Below are 14,334 nucleotides of genomic sequence, written 5' to 3'. Positions count from 1 at the left end.
AAAACAACTAGCAACAGCAAATGTTGGTGAGGATGTGGAGAAAAAGGAACTCTCCTACAGTGCTGGTGGGAATGCAAGCTAATTTAACCACTACAGAAAGCTGTTTGAAGGTTCCTCTAAAGGCTAAAAATAGAGCTTCCATATGACCCAGCAATCCCAATCCTAACCATATACCCAAAGGACAAAGCAACACTGATTCAAAAGGACACCTGCACCCCCACATTTCTTGCTGTTCTATTTACAACAGGGAAGACGTGGAATCAACCCAAGTGCCCAAAAATAGAAAACTGGATTAAAAAGATGTGGTACATATACACAAAGGAATATTATTCAGCAATCAAAAAAGATAAACTCTTGCCTTTTGTGCAACATGGATGGTGATGGAAGGGATTATGCTTAGTGACATAAGGCAGCAAAAGAAAAATACTGGATGGTTTCACTCATAGCAGGAATGTAAGGAATCAGGAAAAAAAGTTAAAAAGCAATTGTAATGAAGTAAAAACTAAAATCAACAAGCAACTATGACTATAGCTATTCTACAAGGGTGCAGAGGGGAATGGGATCAAAATTGGGGAGGTAGAACGCACGGGACCATAGTGATGGTACATGGGTGAATTGGTGGGAAGTCCACGGGGATTACAACCAAGATGAAAAAGGGTACAAAATGAAGAATGATGTAATATAGATATATAAAATATAACAAAATATATAAAATATAACAAAAAGAAAGAATTCAGTAAACTGCTAAGCACTGTGTAAACATTACTTGAAATGTACATCTAGCCTATCCTCCCAAATGGAAACTATCTAGGTAAGATTTGCTCACTATATAGAATATGGGTCCAAAAACTAATCAGGCTTAGGAGATTGTCCCATAGTAACTTAATTCAAAGAAAGTAATTGAAAAACTATAATAGTTAACTTTCAGGGAAAAACATAAATGCTTTAAAAATACATGCTTTAATCTTAAATTCTGTGGTACATTATCAAAGAGCACATGAGAGGTGACTCTTAACAGTACAATATATTCACCTTATTTTGTAATATTCTTCCATTAATATGAATAGCCTAATAGGTAAGAATGAACTAAAGCTAGTATCAATGGAAACATTTAAGATATGTCAAAGTGTATTGTGGTGGCTGATAAACCTCTTAAGAAAGATGTCAGGACAGTAAGTCTGTTTTAAATGACATTTATTATGAAAAATGACCTGTTTTTTTTTTTTTAACTATTCAATAAAAACTGTTGCTACATTAAATTAGAAACCAGAATTTGGGTCATTTCTTGGCTTACTGTTCCTTCAATGAAAATATACTTCATTTTAACACATTGATTTTTTTTTTGACCGGAATATATTTTTTATTTTATAATAGTTTATTTTTACATATTTTTGTGCATTTTTCCATCTCAGTTGCAATCCCCTTGGGCTTCCCATCACCAAATCACCCATGTGCCATCACCATAGTCCACTGCATTTCCCTCCCTCCACTGTTTCTGATTCCCTTCCCTATTCCACCCCCACAAAATGTCTCTGGTATATAGCTGTTCATCATTATCATTATGTTCTCGCCTGTTCTGTTATATTCCTGCTATAATACATTGATTCTTTTTGGAAACAAAACTGTAATCAACAAATACACAATAAATATTAAGTATATAATGGCTTCATTTAGCTGAGCTCAGTAATAAGAAATATGCATTAAGATTTAATTTCCCAATATTGTCATTAAACCTACAGTTATGTCTCCTCTTTATCAAAGTTTGCTGTACAAAATATATAGGGTTCATTCATTAATACTAACCTCATTTGTTAAAAGTTGTAAAGAGTGATAACCTCTGAAGACAAAAAAATGGTAACTGGAATAATGGAGGGGGTATAATGAAAGAGTTCTGAATATTTTTCTGGTGATTTTACACATGTTCACTTTGTGAAAAGTCATTTTTATATACTTGATATTCTGTGTGTTGTTCTGCAGATATTCATACATACATTGACCATAATTGTTGATTTTTAAAAATAAGTAGATAATCAAAGCAAATATAAACAAGCTATACAACCTATTCCTTACAATCTCATAAAGTATAATTTCTCTGAACTATGCTATATAGCACTCAGGGTCTTCTGTATTAAACAAACTTGTCTTCAAAGTATATCATTCAAGTTGGTGAGATGCTTACATTAATTGGTAATGGGGGAAGAGCAAATATACATCTTTCAAGGTTTTTTTCCCAATGTATTTTAAAGTAGAGAGTTGTTCTATACAAATTGTCATGTATACTGGTTTCTACCTTTCTTACTCTTTTTCTTGTTCTCTCTCATTCTCTATCATAGGTGATCTCTACAGTCCAATTTTCATGTTTACTGAAGATTTTTTTTTTTCCTTAAGATTTTTATTTATTTTTGTGTAGAAGAACTGGGTAGGCCAGAGGCTGGGGGGAGGGGAGGGCTGGTAGTGAAAGGATTCACCAGAGACAGAGTGAGGAGCAGAAACACAGATTTACTGAAATACACTGCTAAGGGGATCAGTGGGCAAGATAGAAGAAGTCTGCTGTGCAATATGTGGGTTGGCTCCCTGGCCAGGTACTGAACTCAGGCCATCTCTGAATCGGTGAAAGGGCTAAGACTTTACCCCTAGGCCATCAGGGAGACATCTAAGCTGTATAAACCAGAAGAACAGAACAATTCTCAAAACACATATTCCAGCCCTCCCTAGTGGCGCAACAGGTTAGGATGCAGCACTGCAAGCTAGGAGTTTGATCCTGGCCCTGGAGGTGATCTACATGGCTCAGCAGTCCTCTCCTATTTCACTGGCTGCTCCCCTCAGCAGTGTACTTCATTAGTCTGCCTGTTCTGGTTCCCACTCTGTCTCTGGTGAATTCTTTCACTACCCCTGAACCTCTGGCCTGTACCCTGTTATATATGCATGAATAAATAAATCTTAAAAACAAAACAAAACACCAAAATACATCCCTACCCAAATAGTGCAGGCATATCAATCAACTCAAAATACCCAAATCCCTCAAGCTAAAATACTGTCCTCCCACCCCAGAACTCCCTATTAGATTTACTATTATACTGTATCTCTGTGGAGGTACAGTTCCCCTAGCTTAAACCTCAGAAACATCATTGACTCACTTCTCTCCAATATAAGCTTGTACATATGATACAGTATTCTACTCTATAACCTTATCCTTTCCATTTCCATTGCTATAAAAATATGATACTCCTAATGCCTTGCTTGTATTGCAGAAACCACGTACTTCCTCTACCCAGCTGGTCCCTCACTCCAAGTAAAGCTTCATACTGTGACCAGATTAGTCTTCTTGGGGGATAACTGAGCACAGTTGTACAGCAAATCTTCAAAGGTCCTCCCTACCTTCTTAATGAAGTGAAGCCTGGCTTTAAATTTCTATAGAGAAGTTATAAACAATCCCTAATTTAGCCCCCATTACTAGTCAATACCAAAGCTAATTTATCACTAAACGAGGAAATATACAATATGAGAAGCAAAAACAAACAAACAAATAAAAGTGGGTGGGAGGGGAGCTGCAACTCAGCCAGATTTCTGAATAAAGAATAAACAAGACTATTATCCAAGATGGAAGAAGCCAAAGAGAAGTCAGAGATTATAAAGTATTTAATTACAGGAAAGCTGGAATGTTATTCCTTTAAATGAAATTCTGAGTCTAGTTCCTTGGCTGCAAAGTCTGAAATTAAATGAAAGCAATGTTATTGCCCTATTAGCCCATTTCTAAGACTCTCTTTAAGCTTGAGTCTTACTTTCCTAGGAAAGCACATTAAATTTATACTTCATATAAAAGAAAACAATCAGGAAGAATACTGTAGCGTGATTACTACCTCTGATCAGTTTCCTTTTTATAATAAGGAACTTAAAATATAAAACAATATAAAGTCTGATGACTATAAAAAAATTAACATTTTATCTCACAATAAGATGGTTCTAGTAACAAGAAGGAAAGATGGTTCAATACTCTCTAGTTCAGTGTTCAGTCAGTTTATGAACTCAATTACTGTGAATAATGAGAATGAACTGTATATCTACAGGGAGTCACATTTTATTAGCAACTTGAAAGTAACTTAAAATCATTAACTTTAGAGATGCATAAAACATAATAAAAGGAGGTTGATTTAAAAATTAAGTACATCAAAAATAAAATAAAAATGAGAAAAAATTTAACAGTATATTAAATATAATAAAGTCTAAAGAGGGATGTCAAATATATTTTATCTTACACATTATCTCTGAAAAGAAATAAATGCTGAATAAGGTATCTTCTGAAGAAAGCACTATAATCAAATGCGGGTGTTGGTCAGAGACATGAGAAAAAATAATATTACCTGTATCATGTATTTGCCATCACTAGGCTACTCTATGCAAAAGAAAAAAACTAATAGAATAAACAATTAAAAAACGACTTACTGCTTCAACAGAGTTACATTCTCGTCTTGTTTCTAAATAACGTAGTGCTCGCTTTTCCTCTTCTTTTAATTTAGCATCTGCCTGTCCGGAAGTAAAATAGCAATCATTTTAAGAATACCAAAAGAATGGCTCAAATGATCACATATACTAAGTTCTGACTTACATATTTCATATAATTCTGTACACCATTTTGTTGTAAATACGAGGGTGCCTGTGTTCTATAAAATCTCTCTGTTGAATCCAAGTATGCCTTCTCAAAATTGTCCCTATAAATTTGAAGCTTATCTTCAGGATTAGAACAAAGGTTAACTGAAAAACAAAAAATAAAATTTAACTCTAATTATGATTAAATCAGTATTTTGAGTACAATAAGTAAAATAACAAAACAGAGGAGTTATTATGTGTAAAGGACTAGGAACATAAAAACATGTAAGACAAAATCCTTCTCCATAAGAAAAAAAGATTATGGCACAGAGCAGTAAAGTGACAAAGAGTGTCGGTAACATGGAAACAATGACTGAAAGATCAAGAAACCATTCACAGAAGAGGCAGAATACGAATTGGGTCTTAAGGAATAAAGTAGTATTTACATAGTTTGAGACCAGTAAATAATTAAATGCTCAGAAGTAGAAAGGCATAAGGCCAAGTGAAAATACAATGACTGGGCCCTCCCTGGTGGCGCAGCGGGTTAAAGCACAGCACTGAGAGGCTGAAGCCGCTTCCACATGGGTTCGATTCCCGCCTGCCCTGGAGGAGACCACATGGCGTGGCAGACCTCTCCTGACCCGCCCGCTGCTCCCCTCAGCGGTGTGCTTCATCGATCTGCCTGTTCTGTTCCCCACTCTGTCTCTGGTGAAGCCTCTCGCCGCCCCTGAGCCTCTGGCCTGTACCCCAGTTCTGTATGTACAAATAAATAAATCTTTAAAAAAAAAAAAAAAAAGAAAAGAAAAGAAAATACAATGACCAGACTACCTGAGTGAACTGTCGAAGAAAAAGATAGAATGCTAAGTTAAGAGTGGTTGTGGAGAACCTCAAAATCTCAGGCTAAGCAAACTGAACTATGCATACTGTTTTCACTAAGGGATTAGAAAAACAACAAAACAATACTTTAAAATAATTTTTGTGAAAGAAATAACGGGTGAGATAGCGCCAAACTAAAACCCTAACCTTTGAAAGCTGACTGTGGGATGGGGGCAAGCAGAAGGAGAGAGACAGGAAGGGAAGAAGACAAAGGGAGGGACCACAAGAGTCCATGGTGGTGAACTTATGAGATTCTCTGGTGGAGGGCTCAGTATGGCAGAAATGCCTGAAGGGGGGCATCCTACAATTCTGTAATGAAAATAAGATATATATTAATTCAATAAAATTTTTTTGAAATTTGGTAAATGGGTTAAATGATAGCATGAAATGACTTTCAAAAGTCCAGATGTAGATTTTAAGTTAGCTTGAACTAGTAGATGCTAAAATAAAAAGGAATAAATTTCATGGAAGTTGCTAATGAAAATGTTAAGTCTTGGTATGTAAAGAAATATAGGGACAATGGAAAAAGTCAATGATCAGTAAAGTTTCATGAATAAAAAACTGTTATCATGAACAACTTTGTGCCAGGCATCCTATGTGCCGGAAAGACTGTGATCAACAGCCCAGCAAATTAGACAAAAGTATATGATAGAGAAACACAGGTAATAAATAGGAAGCACTAAGTGATAGGACCTCCCTTAGTCTGGAAATTAGGGGAAATTTCCATGAGGAAAGAGAATGAAGATGAATTAGAACACAAAGACGGGGGGAGGACGAGTATTCTAGTTGAAGGAACCATGATTGAAAGAACAAATGAGAGCATCCTTGTCAGAAATTAAAGTTAGGAGACAAATGTATACATGGGATTAACATATTTCCTGAAAATGTTAAGTACAAAATTAGTTACCTTTATGAGCTATAGAATCAAATCTACATGTCTCTTAATTTAGGTCTCTGAAAAGATTCAACAGCCAAGAAATGAGAAGGAGAAAATAAATATTAACCACATGAATTATAAATTTTTGTGTACTCTTAAAACATCAGGCATTAAAAGTAGACATGTCTATATGTTAATAAACATAACTTTGATAGTACTATTTTAGTATAGTTTTAGAGTGTTCATGAAAAGGAAATTATGATTAGAACATACCATAGGATTCTCTTACTCCAATGACTAGCTGAGAATCAAAAGCTTCTCCTAATCTTTCAGCATGTACCAGCTTCATTGCACTATCTTGGAGTCTATTTTTTATATTTGAAAAGATTGATTCATTCCATGTATCAAGCATGAGCTAGGAAAAAAAGAACAAAATATGCAATCATTTCAATTATGAATGCCATGCATACATATAGGATAAAGAACAAGTGTTTCAGAATCAAACATTATTAGTTTTTAATCTCAACTATTACTTATTTCCCTTCTTTGCCAGTATAAGTTAGGAAAAAAAAACAACTTAAATTTCAAGTGGTTAAGACTAACTATGGTAATACATGCAAAATATTACTTGCCCTTAAATGCCCTTGCATTTCAGAAATCTGGTTATGAGTGTGAGGTGCTCATATGCATGTTTGAACAAATAATAAATGTGAAAGGCCACCAGGATTACAACTGAGATGGAAAAAGGCACAAAATGATGTTAAGATTTCCCATTTGAATGATGGCAGTGGCATACACACTTATAAGTAAATATTACTTCTTCAAGTAACTTTGTCATATATAGAAATATATTAATAACATTAACAATGGTGTGAGCAGTAACAATTGTTATATAACACTATGTACCTAGCAGTGCTCTAAGTATGTCCACAAATAACTTGCTTAATCATCATAGTCAAGAAACCAGCACTGTCTCCCCCTCAGACATGTTGAACTTGGGATACAGAGAGGGAAGTGAACTCTCCCATATTTACAAAGCTGGACAGGGCAACACTGAAACTTGACTCTAACAGCTCTGGTCCCAAAATCTAAGGTCTTAATCATTAGGTAAAGTTCATTCCTATAATCAAAAGGGAATGATAAAAAGGAAAAGAAGTCCAAGAGAGTACAAGATTATGAAATTACAAATTAATGCCATCTAGAAATTTCAGTTTTGGTTTTTCTGGGGGGGGGATACAAATTTCTCATGTTGCAGTTATTTCTAACACTGAAGAATCTCTGGTTATCTGAATGCATAGTACTACTGTCACCATAAGTACAAATTTTAAGGCTACAAGAGGTAACAATGCCCAGGCCATTATGTGAATTGCCTGAGTGTATCATTGTAACTATCAGCGCATGTAGTAAGGTGTTAAAAGCTCCAATGACAGCTTTTAGCTTTTCAAATCTATAGTTCCCTTTGATTCTCACAGTAGGAAAATATATATGATAAAGAAAGCCAAAGTGTTTAGGTCATTACTGACTGAAGAATTCAAAGGGAAACCAAGACTCCTCACTTTCAAAGCTAAATTGCTCAATTAAATCATGAATTGTTCCTGGGCAGTGTTTCTAACTAGACACTATGCAAAAAATTAAAATCAAATACAGTACATACTGATCTTATAATACCTAGGATCAAGAAAAGCTGATAAAGATGATGGCAGCTCTTAGACACAATTAAACACAAAGATACCAGAAGGTAACCTAATAAAGGAGAGATTTTTTTAAAGAGAAGTAATTTAACTTATTGGAAGATAAAAATATGAAGAAAGAAAAAAGAAATAAAATACTGAAGATAAAGCTGAAACGTGAACATGAAAAGGAAAAGAAGATAATGTTTGAAGATACTTATCTACAATTTAAGATAACTTAAAAATATGAAGGATAGTTGAAGCCAGATGGATGAATAAGAAAACATTTAATGAAACCTGTCAACAACTAAAAAGAAATATATAAAGTAGAAAAAAACCACTTAAAGTCTAAGCTACTTTCAAAAATCTTTCTGAATATTATTAAAGAAAAAAATGGGAAAACTGACTTACCTTTCGAACAATACTGTCTTCTACATTTGATTTTTTACTGCTGCCCTGTTTACCCATTAAAGTAATCTCCAGTTGACAAAAAGGCTTCGGTAAAATGTCACATTGTGTAAAGAATTTTCGCCATTCAACAATATAAGCTTTTAGTAAAGCTGTATCATCTTGATGGCTCAGTACTCGCTGAAAAAAAGGAATGACATCAATTTGGAATAACAGATACTTTAAAGAATAACAATATGTTTATGCTATATATTTAAAGCATCTCATTTCTTATAGTTTATATTATAGCCAAGAAAGTTAAAACACATATATTTATCCAGAAGTTAAACCATGTTCATAGACTTAATTGTAGTATTTGTTTTGTAATATATAGAAAACATATATTAGATCATAATGTTAGAAAACCAAAAACTAAAATGTTATGAGTTATATCTCAATTAAAAGAAGAACCATGTATCTTTGGGGTATCACCTACTTATCCTCTATCCTCTCTGCTTTCTTCTCCTCCAACTAAGCAACCACTAAGTCACTTTCTATGCCTATATACTTACTTACCAGTTTTAGACTTATATATATGAATGAAATCATATAATAGGTAGACTTTTATGACTGGCTTCTTGAATTCTGAATAAAGCTTACAAGGCCCATCCAAGTAGAGGTATGCATCACTATGTATCTTGTTTCCTTTCATGGATGAATACTATTCCATTTTATCAATATACTGCATTTTGTTTATTGAAGGACATTTGGGTTGTTTTCAACTCTCGACTACCATATGATAAAATGCATGTACAAAAAAGTCGTTTACAAAAATCTAATGCACAAATGTTCATTGCAGCTTTATTCAAAATAGAAAAAAGCTATGAACAAATGCCTTTAACGAACTAAATGTGGGATAGTTGTACAAGAGAATATTATTCAGTGAGAAAAATGAAGTACTGATAAATGCTAATATAGATGAACCATGAAAACGTTATCATAAGTGAAAAAAGCCAGTTATAAGGTCATATATGTATGATTTCATTTCACAGGAAGTATCCAAAATAAACAACTACATTGAGCTGAATAATGGTTGCCAGGGTTTCGGAAGAGGATACTATGAGGGAAGTAATGCTAATGGGCACAGCTTTTGTTTTGTTTTTTTGAGAAGTAGATGCTCTAGAGTGAGTGGTGGTTGTACAACTTTATGAGCACTCTGAAAATTAGTGCAGTCTATTTCTCCCTCACTGGAATTTGGGCTGTTCCTGTGAGGTGCTCTGACCAATGGAACACAGCCTGTGGCATTGTGAGACTTCCAAACCATGATTTGAAGCAGTCTTGTACATTCCACTATGACCTCAAAGGCTGGTATTCCCAAGAATGAGACACCACATGAGGGGATAGAGAGCCACATACAAGGTATGTGGGTACAGCTCTCTTAGAACATCCAGTCCCTGCAGAGTCACTAGTAGATTGCTGCCAATTTAGTAAGATTCAGCAAAATCTGGTGAGCCCAGCCCAAACTGCTAAACCTCAAAATTATGGGGGGAAAAAAGTTATATTGAAGAAAAATGAAAAAGCCAAATTCCCAATGACTTCCCAGACATTGTACATTTATTTTCACTTTCTTTTTTGTCAGTTCAAATAATGCTATAGTAAAATTTTAATGATACTGCCGTTCCTGTTTAGGAGATTTGGTCCTTCCTAAGAAGATAAGCTTAATTAGTCTGGTAATCAACTAGACTTAAGATAATGCACAAAGTTATTTACTTAAAGATTAAAAATCTTTTAGAAAATGACTGGCACTTTTATTCTTGTGATTTAACTGCTCTGAATCAGTGACCCTAAGTCCCAACCTCTGGTTCCTGCTGAGGTATACATTACAGACTTCATTGAGTCATGTTACAGTGAGTCAATGAAGTCACTGTATTTTGCTTTCTAATTTTTTGCTTTCTAAAGCAAAGTATATTTTCAAACATTTGCTAACAGTATCTAATCTGATAATGTGAATCTATTTCCAGAAACTGAAGAATAAAGCTCTATCAATTTGAAATGAACATAATTTATCATCACCAAAACTCATAAAACAGATAAATTGATATGCATTCCAAATATAAATTGTATTTCTATATCAGCTCTAAAAAAATACAAGTTTTGATTAAACTGTGATACTGAAACATTTAATTTTTCTGAGCAAAGCCTGAAAATAAGATTTATTTACATTAAAAGATAATTTCACATTGAACTATATATTTTTAAAATCATTTATCAAGATGGCAGAATGAATGGTGTTAAACCATTTCATTTTGTTAGTAATACCCAATGCAACACCATTCTTAACTTCACCATGATAATGGTTACTAGGAGAATTAATACACTACAATAATCAATTTCAATGTCTGTAAGTCACACATAAATTCATTTTTAATTTCCAACTGTTTAAGCAGCTATTAATTTAAGAACATTTCTAGCAGACAACTTTTACTAAATGTATGTTATACATGTAAAAATTCAACTAAAGAATAAGAAATTCTAGCTTTTCAAACTTCATTTTATAAAAAGGAAAATAATCTCATATCCTTAAGACCTTCTTCAAAGTAGTAAGGAATGCATTAGTGCCATAGTTGGATTTGAAAATATACTTTACCTCTCCATTAATTTTTCCCCAAAGACAAAGGCGTTAATAAAACAAAACAAACAAAACTAGCTCTTGCATAATTGACCTAATGCCTAAATGAGCTTTGTCTTCATTTCAATAATATTAAACACATAAATATTATCAATTCAAGAGTGCTGAATTTCAGCTCAGCAGCAGCAATGCAAAGGACAATCCAAGGATAATACAGTCGGAGAAGTATCTGGAATTGAAGAAAATTACTGTCAGCTTCCAAAGAGGTATTAGTCACGAGAGAAAAAAACATTTATGTGGACTGATGTGCAGCTAAAAAGTAATGGTGATGGGGGACATCTAAAGGATGCATCTTTTAATTGAAGACATATCATACTTGGCTTGACAGAAATATCACTGAGGGGGGAAAAAACCAAAGAACAACAATCATTTCATTTAAAAATCTACTTAACAATGTGTCGAAAATCAGTGTGATGTCTTAAACTTACTTCAGGAAGTCCTATATTCAAAATCAGAAAATATGATATTCACTGAGTAAAGCCTTAAACTTAATATAAAAATTAAGAACTTACTGCTTGTGCTTGCTTAATAAACTCCAGAATATCTTCTTTTAAAGCCTGATGAATTTTTGCTGGGCCTTTATCATCCCAGAGACAGACTGCATGCACATCCCTATAAAAATAAAAATGGAAAATAATCTTTAACATTGAATAAAGACAAAACTCAATAAATTCAGTGCAATAGTTCCCATGGACCAAGCTGGACCAAACTCAGGGTACTTGAATCATTTATATGACCCAGGCATTTTTTGGAAGCCAACTCACACATATATTCATTTGTATTCTTCTTTTCTTTGTCATTGTTTTCCTCTTCAAATTTCTACTTATTGAATAAGACATTTTTAATTACAAAGGCATGCCCTCCTCTCTCAATCCATCACACAATCACATTCCCCAAAGTTAATAATCATTAACAGGTCATTTTAAGTCTTTAGCATAAAATATTTAAACTATTCTTTTTTTTTTTCTTCAGTAATTACGTTTATTTATTTATTTTTTAAAGATTTATTTATTTGTGCAAACAGAACTGGGGTACAAGCCAGATATGCAGGAGCGGTGAGAGACTTCACCAGAGACAGAGTGGGGAGCAGAACAGGCAGATCTTTGAAGTACACTGCTGAGGGGAGCAGCGGGCAGGTCAGGAGAGGTCTGCCACACCATGTGGTCACCTCCGGGGCAGGCGGGGATCGAACTCATGCGGAAGTGGCTTTAGCTTCTTAGTGCTGTGCTTCAACCCACTGCGCCACCAGGGAGGGCCCTACGCTTATTTATTTTTAAAGATTTATTTATTTAGGCATACTGAACTGGGGTACAGGCCAGTGGTGCAGGTCCGATGAGAGGATTCACCAGACACAGAGCCGGGAGCAGAGCAGTCAGACTGACAAAGTACACTGCTGAGGGAAGCAGCGGGAGAGACAGAAGTCTGCTGTGCCATGTGGATCACCTCCAGGGTGAGGGATTGAACTCGCACTAAAGTGGCTGTGGCTCACTTGCAGTGCTGTTTCCTAACCCGCTGTGCCCCCAGGAAGGGCCCAAACTATTCTTTTTTTCAAACAAGTTGTCATTTAAATCTTGTTACAGTGATTCTCCTATCTTCTTCCATATATTCATTACATGTATGTATTAATTCCCATTAAATGTTATTAAAAAAATAAAAAACAGAAGTTCTCAAGTTGTTATGTAAAAACTGTGAACTTAAAAAACAGACATTTTTTAACCCAAAGGTCTACTACTGAAAAAATTTACTATTAATATTAAATATTCACAAAGTTAATTTAATTGCCAAGTTTTAGGGTAGTGAAACATAGCAAATGTCTTATATCAAAGAAATTTTTATTATAAAACATTCCCCCAGTGATTCATACAATATCTAATGGAACTCCTGTTAATAGGCTTCTGGATTCAGTTTCAACATGTTGTAGAGGCTTCCCCACATCAACAAGCAATTCTCAGCTACCAGCAGTGTCTGAGAATTCACTTTACCCAGAGACTGCATCAGATTCCACAGTTAAAGGGTTCAGTCTCCACAAACCCACCCTTTTCTTCAGATACCAACTGTAAGCCCAAGTTGTGAGCTGTGCTTCTGACCAATTGGCTACAAACTGGAGTTTCAATCACCCCCAGATTTAGGATGCCAATACCAAGTACTGGCTGTCACCAGTACTTCTGACCTACTGGCTATAAACCCCTTCCTGGGTTAGATTAATTTGCTGGAACGGCTCAGAATTCTGGAAACTGAATTCAGCTTACTGATATATTACAAAGGGTAATAAGGGATACAAATCAACAACAAGATGAAGAGAAACATAGAGCAAAGTCCTGAAGAAAGGAGATCTGTTCTTATGGAGCCTGGGGTCTTCCTGGTGGCACAAGGAAAGCATTCTGGCTCCCTAACCTAGACACTCTATGAATCTCCACCTTTGGAGTTTTTGTGCAACCATTACATAGGCATGATGAATTCATTAGTCACTGATGACTGATTCAGTCACTAGTCCCTCATTTCCCCCAAAGGATAGTAGTATTTAACTTTCCAACCATAAAATTTGGTTTAACAGACAACCAATGCCTACCCTTTCAGTCCTTCCAAAAAGTCACCTCATTAACATACCAATGGACACCCTTTAAGCTCTCATTACTTAGAAAATCCCAAGGGTTTTAGAAGCTCTGTATCAGAATGGGGAAGAAGACCAAACACAGTACTTCTTAATATAAACTATAGTATTATATGCTGCTACAAAAATGTCAAATAAATCAAAGTATCACCAGAATTCTAACAGGCTGTTTCATGTTCTTCAGCTCATCATTAACAGTGCAAAGCTTTGCCTGAATATTAATTGAACTTGCTTTTGTTATTTGTTAAATTCAGCGTAATTGTGCTATCTGGCCCAGAGCCCAGCATGCAGTAAGCACACAAATATTTGTGAAATAACAATAGATAACATCTGACAATTTATTGTGTGCCAGATACTATTCTAAGTTGTTTTAACTCACTTAACCTTTACAGCAACTATTCTTATCATCATTTTACAGATGGGAAACAGAGGCAAAGGGAGGTTATATAACACCTCTATGAATACATAGCTATGATATGATAAAACGGAACTGGAAGATTGCACTCCAGAACCCACGCCAAATCATTTCGCCAAATTACTCTTACAACCCTTTACCAAACCATTCAATGAACAACAGCCGAAGTGAACTTTGTAAAACTCAAACTGTGTATTACCTCTATACTTAACATCTGCAAAT

General features: G+C 34.8%; 1 protein-coding gene across 1 annotated transcript in view; it reads right to left on the bottom strand.

The window, feature by feature from the left end:
- The window catches only part of CUL5 (cullin 5), an 82,613-nt gene that overhangs the window by 43,523 nt on the left and 24,756 nt on the right, over positions 1 to 14,334 (bottom strand). Inside the window, exons 3-7 of the mRNA XM_004689075.2 lie at positions 11,599 to 11,698; positions 8,422 to 8,598; positions 6,614 to 6,755; positions 4,607 to 4,752; positions 4,444 to 4,524 (exon numbers count right to left, since the gene is read on the bottom strand). Of these exons, the coding sequence (XP_004689132.1) occupies positions 4,444 to 4,524; positions 4,607 to 4,752; positions 6,614 to 6,755; positions 8,422 to 8,598; positions 11,599 to 11,698 (646 nt within the window). The remainder of the gene's footprint in view (positions 1 to 4,443; positions 4,525 to 4,606; positions 4,753 to 6,613; positions 6,756 to 8,421; positions 8,599 to 11,598; positions 11,699 to 14,334) is intronic.

The sequence above is a fragment of the Condylura cristata genome, unplaced genomic scaffold, assembly GCF_000260355.1.
Source record: "Condylura cristata isolate star-nosed mole 26May11 unplaced genomic scaffold, ConCri1.0 scaffold00025, whole genome shotgun sequence".
NCBI lineage: Eukaryota > Metazoa > Chordata > Mammalia > Eulipotyphla > Talpidae > Condylura > Condylura cristata.
The sequence above is the reverse complement of the archived record's forward strand: the minus strand, read 5'-3'. Positions and strand labels throughout refer to the sequence as shown.